The sequence below is a fragment of the Empidonax traillii genome, unplaced genomic scaffold (assembly GCF_003031625.1).
Source record: "Empidonax traillii isolate 1590-97213 ecotype Southwest subspecies unplaced genomic scaffold, ASM303162v1 scaffold531:size451153, whole genome shotgun sequence".
In the NCBI taxonomy this organism is placed as follows: Eukaryota; Metazoa; Chordata; class Aves; order Passeriformes; family Tyrannidae; genus Empidonax; species Empidonax traillii.
The window spans coordinates 442,902-451,153 of NW_020955724.1; the positions used below are offsets into that span (position 1 = coordinate 442,902).

The 8,252-nt window shown below is 48.6% G+C and overlaps 1 gene segment (V, D, J or C); it reads left to right on the forward strand.

The window, feature by feature from the left end:
* Positions 1-5,058: 5,058 nt before the first annotated feature.
* LOC114064251 lies at positions 5,059-5,844 on the forward strand. The segment is given in 2 exon segments: positions 5,059-5,146; positions 5,531-5,844. Coding segments are annotated over 2 exon segments (357 nt in total).
* The last annotated feature ends 2,408 nt before the right edge of the window (positions 5,845-8,252 follow it).

Below are 8,252 nucleotides of genomic sequence, written 5' to 3' on the forward strand. Positions count from 1 at the left end.
CTGGTCCTGCCTGTCAGAGATGTTATTTGCTGTGCTCCCAGTACCACAAGAAACAAAAAGCCATCACACAGCTAGGTGGGAAGAGGGGTGGTGGGGCAGGAAGACAGGGAAAACTTATGGGAAAATTCAAGGGATCAATGTGCACCCATCATACCTTGTTCCTTCATCTCTCAAAACTGCACAAGGCAGAGAGACCACTTTCAACTCATTACCTCCTCTGCTTCCTTACCTTCCCTTCCTCCTGAGTTTATTCTCACTATCAAACAGAAAGGATGCTTGCGTGAAAAGTTCCTAGGGCACCTTTCGATAAAGGCAAGGCCAGACAGGTGTCGAAGTAGCCAGTATCACGTGGGAGCTGCCCACATGCTCCTCTGTTGCAACGACTCATCTGTGGTTGTTATGTAGCCAAGGTTTGTGGTTTGTGTGCAGCACAGCACAGGCCTGTGCCTATTCCCATTAACTGCGATGTGCATCACTAACTCCTCCACGTACAGTGCTCTCTGGGTCAGGATCAATGCCTTCCACCCCTTGATCCACATACAGTTTCCCTTTCCCAAAGATATTATAGAAATTACAGACTGTGTTAGCAAGCTGTGCAACTAACAGAAGTTTTCCAATAAGATAGAGTGTTCTATCCATCCATGACTTGGATGAACAGATCAAGCACAGCCTCCTCTCAGCTGAAGTGCTGGTGGTGTTGTGAGGAGGGTGTGGGGTTTCTTCCAGCTGCCTGCAGAATGCAGCCCACTCTCTTTGCTCTTTTCTCCCTTCTCTTTCTTTGGAGCAATCTGGGATCTTTCCGTGATCTTCTGTAGGCAGCTGGTGGAAATGAATGCAATGGAACACACTGAGACCTGCAACAGAGGTTTTGGGAGATGCAGGCGTTGCTGCTGCCTTCTGCTGAAAGGACACAGGGGAACTTCTTCTCTGAAAAGTCCATGACAACCTTACACTGCCGTGCCCTGCTGACCCACAGCACAGCATGGATAGGCAGAGTCTCAGTCAGATCTCTGTACGCCAACCCAGCGTACACAAAGTAGGAGCCTCTCTTGCTGTCGCCAGTGATTTCCCACTGCCTTGGGCTGGTGAACAAGGCTGTGTGTGGAGAAGAATTCGGTTTTTTCTCCAGCTTTGTTCATTCTTGTCCTGCTTGGACAAGGAGAGCAGGAGAGCATCAGTTCTTCTCCAGCAAGGAGAAGGAAAGTCTGTACCAGTATATCCCATGGTGCACACCCTTCTCTTCAGAAATCTCTCTGGGGTGCAGTCTCTCCAGAGGGACTCCCAAGGCAGAACATTTTCTCTCCTTGAGATCCTCCTTTAAAGTTGGAGAAGAAGAGGTACACAACTCCTCTCTGTCATGCCACAACAGACAGCAGGATGACAGGTCAGCACTTTTTCCATACCTGCGAGATATGTCAGGCCTGACTGGGATAAGCAGAGAAGATTCCACTCTGCAGCTTGCAGGGTTACGAGTCTGTGTGTCTGAGGGTGTCTAGAGAGGTGAAAAGCTTTGGGCACAGACACAAACGTGCATTCCTGAGGTCCCTTTCTCTTCCATTCATTTGCTGCCTCTTTGTGCATCCTTGTGTCATGAACACACTTAGGTTGTCACACAGCCCCATCATGTTCCTGTGATAACACAACTCCACCATGCACACACACACACACACACACACACACACACAGAGAGCAGGAAGTCCGTGGAGCAGAGGACATGCACCTCATGACTGCGTGCAGGTGTCATTCCCCACTGTTCCCAGACAGACAACTGCCTTCTCACATTTCCGTCTCCCTCCCACTCCCCTGCCCACCCACAAAGAGATGTATCTCTTCCTCTCAGCCTTTCCTCTGTACTCATCTCTGTGTCTGTGCTGTCACCAGGGGCAGGTTGCTGGAAGGAGGTGCCCTTTTCCTATGGATTTCCACTGGTTCCTTGTGGCCATCCTGGCTCCTCTGGGTAAGTGAGCTTCCCTTCCCCTTGAACATCTGCACTGGAGCCCCAGCTGCTGCTTCAGCGAGGTGCTCATTTGCTGGTAATGCCCTTTTCCCACGGCTTCCAGAGGGGGATGGGCAATGAACAAGGTGAGCTTTTCCTCAACCTCTTAATTCAGAATACTTTGCAGCCCTACAAATTTGTGTTTTGTTTTTTTTTTTTGCTCTCTCGTTTTAATACTTCAATTGAGAGTTCTGAAGTCATGATTTTTCAAAACACACTTACATTTGTTTTGGAAGCTGTTTGTTTATTAATTAGTTAGTTAGTTTGTTTTCTCCTAAGTGTCTTTTTCAGAGAAACAGGACACTGTCCCACAGCATTCTCGCAATGAGTTATCATTGAATCCCAAGACATACTTCAAGACTATATTTTTGTGTCCTCTACAATACATTTCACTTCCCACATTTCTTCCCTTCTCTTTCCAGGCTGGGCTGTTGAGCAGTCACCAGATACAATCATCCAAGTGGGAGACCCTGTGACCCTGAACTGTTCTGCAACATTAAATGTAGTTTATGCCATGTACTGGTACAAGTTGCCTGCAGTGAAGGATGCCTCTCTACAGTTGGTTGTATACTCATTGGAAGGTGGCAAAGCAGATATTGAGAAGGAATACTTAAATCGTATCCAGAGCAGTGGGACTAAGGGCAAACGTTTATCTATGAAGATAGATCATGCCCTACTCAATGACACAGGCACATATTTCTGTGCTGAACAAGAATCACAGTGACTCAAAAGATGGAACAACAGAGCACAAACCTTTGCATGCAATCAAGGGTCTGCCACCAGTCACACATAGCCCTGTGTAACCCAATTTCTTCCCTTGCCCTCCAGATTTTTAGGAAAGGGGTGGTATTGCCTCTCTGTCTTCTGCATGGTCTCTAACTTCTTTCCTCTTCCTTCCCATCTTGGAATCACGTTTTGACTCTCCTTTCTTCTTGTACTCCCTGCCTCATCTCCTTTCTCTGCCCTTCACACGCTGCTTTTCATGCTCTTCCTTGAATGTGTTGCTGCGTGTCCTCCCAACCTTTCTTCTCTGTCCTCTCACTCCTATTCCTCTCCTATGTCCTTCATCCTCATCCATTTCTTCTTCCTTTCAGTCTGCTACACAAATTCCAGGGGAAGCACAATGAGGAAGAGTTCATATAGCCTTTTCCTTCTCCCCAGCTGGAAGGAACAACAACAGTAGCAATAAAAGGAACAATAATAATACTGGAGTAATGATAGGGAAAATAGGGAGAGGAATAAAACTCAACAAACACAAGTGATGCATAGTACAGTCATTCACCACACACTGACCAATACCCAGCCTGTCCCTGAGCAGTGATCTGTGTCTTCTGGCCAACTCCCTGCAGTTTATATGCTGAGCATAATGGTTTATAGTGTGAAATATCCTTTTGACCAGTTTGGGTCAGGTGTCCTGGAAAAGCTCCCTTCCAGCTTCTTGTGCATCTCCTCGCTGGCAGAGCATCAGGAAATGCAAAGTCCTTGATTTAGGCTAAGCACTGCTCTGCAACAACTTAAACTGTGTTTTCAACATTATTCTCATACTCAACCAAAAACACAGCACTATATCTCAGTCTTCACCTGTTGATCCTGTCTCCTGCTTAGCACTTGCACACAAGTTATTTCAGGACTTTCAATGAACTTTCATCTTCAGAGGAACCTTGAGTTGGGTGACGCACAGAAGGCTGGTGCCTTCTCCTTCCCAGCATCATGAACAGAAGTACCACCAGGGATCCTAGTCCATTTCCCTTGAGTCTCCTCCCCTGTCCTCAGGTAGAGCTGCAGGAACAGGAGAAAGAAGGAGGAGGAAGAGAGAACGGTGTTGCCAGCAGGGCTTGGCAGAGTGAAGATCTCTGTCATTTATTCCCTGTGTTCCTTTCACCCTTGCCAGTCTCCCAGACGTTCATCCCTGAGCTCATCAGGCTCCCCAGCCATCCTTGGCAGATTTCTCCCCATGCAGGAAAGACCATATGGAGGTTCTTCACAGCAGAAACACCGGAGGGTGCAGTGGAGAGGATGGCAGTGGCCTGGATCTCTTCAGCTGGTGAGCAGAGCAGCAGAGAAGTGTCCCTGGCAGAGCACGAGTGAATGAAATGTCACTGTACAGCTGCTTTCACTGGCTCTCTGCCAGTGGCACCCTCCACACCTCACTGGAGGACAAACTCAGTCCTGCTAGGAAAGCAAGTCACCTTGGACAGCTGGATTCCCAGGGCAGAGGGGGGAATGACCCAGATGGTCTCAGTCTCTGAGAAGACCTCAAATTTGCCAGATGAAGTGTGCTCCCAAAGCAGAACTGCCAGATGCCCTTGTCCCAGAGGCAACACCAGGCCGACACAGCCAGAGTTCTCCAGCCTGGCACACAGTCCCAGGGAGACACCATCTCTGGAGGAACTCAGGCTATGTCCTGTCAGCAAGGAAAGTTGAGGGAGAGGTTACCCTGACCCCGAATCTCAGCACCTTTACTCCCCCATACTTCTCCCTTGGGTCTACATAAGATGTTTTCTTTCTTCCCATGCCAGCTCATTGCCTGTCCCTGGGCTCTTCAATGGTATTTACCTTCTTCTCCTACCCCTCTCACTGCAAAGTCCTTGAGTCTTTCCTGGTCCTGCCTGTCAGAGATGTTATTTGCTGTGCTCCCAGTACCACTCAAAAAGAAAAAGCCATCACACAGCTAGGTGGGAAGAGGGGTGGTGGGGCGGGAAGACAGGGAAAACTCATGGCAAAACTCAAGGGATCAATGTGTGCCCTTCATACCTTGTTCCTTCATCTCTCAAAGCCTTCCAAAGGAGAAGGGGAGCTCTCAGTATTCCTCTGCCTTGCACACCCTGACCCTCAGGCAACCTCAGCATCGTTCTGTTCATACAACCCCTTTCTTGCCTCTCCACCACACCCACCAGCCCCACTACCCAGCCCACTGCATCTCTGAAGGGTTTATGCTTTCCTGTGAGGGTTTGCATCATTCCCCAGTGTTCCCAGACAGCCAATCTGTTCTCACATTTCTCATCCTGCCCCACCTCAGTATGTCACCCTCACTCAGTGCTCCCTCTTCACATACCTCTGTGCAACTACAAAAGCCAGATTGCTGACAGGATAGGGGCTTTCCCCTCATGGTTTCCTACTGTTTCTTTGTGGCCATGCTGGCCCCTATGGGTAAGTCAACTCCACTTACTCCTGAGCACCTCAATCAATTCCACTGCTGCTCTCCCAGCTGTGTACTCAGTTGCTGGCAGCGTTTCATTCCTCAAAGTGTTGAGGATGAGCAATGAATAAGATGGCAAGGAATCATCAAATCTCCTGCACTGGTGGTCTCTTTTTAATTCTTTGTTCAGTCCCCCTTTTTTTGGACACAAACTTCCCAGGAAGTGTCTTGCCTATTGGAGAGAGATTGGGAACTTGCTTGCTGATCTGAGGAGCTGTCTATGCCTTGTGCTGCTCCCTAGTTCTTTCTCACCCTCTTCTCTACCAACCCACAGGGCCTAGTTCACAGTTTTTCATTTTGTCCTTCTCTTTAATGCTCCTCCTTTGCCTTTCCAGTGTTGGCTCTGGAACAGTCCCCGGACATGGTGATACAAAAAGGCCACTCTGTGAATCTGAGATGTTCCAAGAAGAAATCCACCAGCACAGCTATGTTCTGGTACATGCTGCCTTCGGGGAAGGACTCCAGGCTGACCTTTGTGGCTTCTGCAGTGGAAGCTGGTAATGCAATTGTTGAGAAGGATCTTGAGAGCCATTTCAAGATCAGTAACATAGAAGGGGACAGTGTGACCCTCTCAATAGAGCATGCCTTTCTCAATGATTCTGGCATGTATTACTGTGCTGAGGGTGAAACACAGTGGCTAGGCTGCTGAGGGAGCTGAACACAAATCTCTCCCTGCACAAACAGGACCTGCTTTCCTCCTTCCGGGTGCTGCGCAAGGCAGGGAGATCACTTCCGACTCATTACCTCCTCTGCTTCCTTACCTTCCCTTCCTCCTCTGAGTTTATTCTCACTATCAAACAGAAAGGATGCTTGCGTGAAAAGTTCCTGGGGCACCTTTCAATAAAGGCAAGGCCAGGCAGGTGTCGAAGTAGCCAGTATCAAGTGGGAGCTGCCCACATGCACCTCTGTTGCAACGACTCATCTGTGGTTGTTATGTAGCCAAGGTTTGTGGTTTGTGTGCAGCACAGCACAGGCCTGTGCCTATTCCCATTAACTGCGATGTGCATCACTAACTCCTCCACGTACAGTGCTCTCTGGGTCAGGATCAATGCCTTCCACTCCTTGATACACATACAGTTTCCCTTTCCCAAAGATATTATAGAAATTACAGACTGTGTTAGCAAGCTGTGCAACTAACAGAAGTTTTCCAACAGGATAGAGTGTTCTATCCATCCATGGCTTAGATGAACAGATCAAGCACAGCCTCCTCTCAGCTGAAGTGCTGGTGGTGTTGTGAGGAGGGTGTGGGGTTTCTTCCAGCTGCCTGCAGAATGCAGCCCACTCTCTTTGCTCTTTTCTCCCTTCTCTTTCTTTGGAGCAATCTGGGATCTTTCCGTGATCTTCTGTAGGCAGCTGGTGGAAATGAATGCAATGGAACACACTGAGACCTGCAACAGAGGCTCTGGGAGATGCAGGCGTTGCTGCTGCCTTCTGCTGAAAGGACACAGGGGAACTTCTTCTCTGAAAAGTCCATGACAACCTTACACTGCCGTGTCCTGCTGACCCACAGCACAGCATGGATAGGCAGAGTCTCAGTCAGATCTCTGTACGCCAACCCAGCGTACACAAAGTAGGAGCCTCTCTTGCTGTCGCCAGTGATTTCCCACTGCCTTGGGCTGGTGAACAAGGCTGTGTGTGGAGAAGAATTCGGTTTTTTCTCCAGCTTTGTTCATTCTTGTCCTACTTGGACAAGGAGAGCAGGAGAGCATCAGTTCTTCTCCAGCAAGGAGAAGGAAAGTCTGTACCAGTATATCCCATGGTGCACACCCTTCTCTTCAGAAATCTCTCTGGGGTGCAGTCTCTCCAGAGGGACTCCCAAGGCAGAACATTTTCTCTCCTTGAGATCCTCCTTTAAAGCTGGAGAAGAAGAGGTACACAACTCCTCTCTGTCATGCCACAACAGACAGCAGGATGACAGGTCAGCACTTTTTCCATACCTGCGAGATATGTCAGGCCTGACTGGGATAAGCAGAGAAGATTCCACTCTGCAGCTTGCAGGGTTACGAGTCTGTGTGTCTGAGGGTGTCTAGAGAGGTGAAAAGCTTTGGGCACAGACACAAACGTGCATTCCTGAGGTCCCTTTCTCTTCCATTCATTTGCTACCTCTTTGTGCATCCTTGTGTCATGAACACACTCAGGTTGTCACACAGCCCCATCATGTTCCTGTGATAACACAACTCCACCATGCACACACACACACACACACACACACACAGAGAGCAGGAAGTCCGTGGAGCAGAGGACATGCACCTCATGACTGCGTGCAGGTGTCATTCCCCACTGTTCCCAGACAGACAACTGCCTTCTCACATTTCCGTCTCCCTCCCACTCCCCTGCCCACCCACAAAGAGATGTATCTCTTCCTCTCAGCCTTTCCTCTGTACACATCTCTGTGTCTGTGCTGTCATCAGGGGCAGGTTGCTGGAAGGAGGTGCCCTTTTCCTATGGATTTCCACTGGTTCCTTGTGGCCATCCTGGCTCCTCTGGGTAAGTGAGTTTCCCTTCCCTTTGAATATCTGCACTGGAGCCACAGCTGCTGCTTCAGTGAGATGCTCATTTGCTGGTAATGCCCTTTTCCCAAGGCTTCCCGATGGGAATGGGCAATGAATAAGGTGAACTTTTCCTCAACTTCTTAAAATATTTTGCAGCCCTACAAATTCGGGGGGGTTTTTTGTCCCATTTTAATACTTCAATTGAGAGTCCTGAAGTCATGATTTTTCAAAACACACATTTGTTTTGGAAGCTGTTTGTTAGTTAGTTAGTTTGTTTGTTTCTTTCCTCAATTATGTCCTTTTCAGAGAAACAGGACACTGTCCAAAAGCTTTCTTGCATCAAGATGCCACTGAATCCCATGACATACTTCAAGGCTATATTTTTGTGTCCTCTTCAATGCATTTCACTTCCCACATTTCTTCCCTTCTCTTTCCAGGCTGGGCTGTTGAGCAGTCACCAGATACAATCATCCAAGTGGGAGACCCTGTGACTCTCAGCTGTTCTGGAACATTGAGTGGAGTCAGTTCCTTGTACTGGTACAAGTTGCCTGCGGTGAAGGATGCC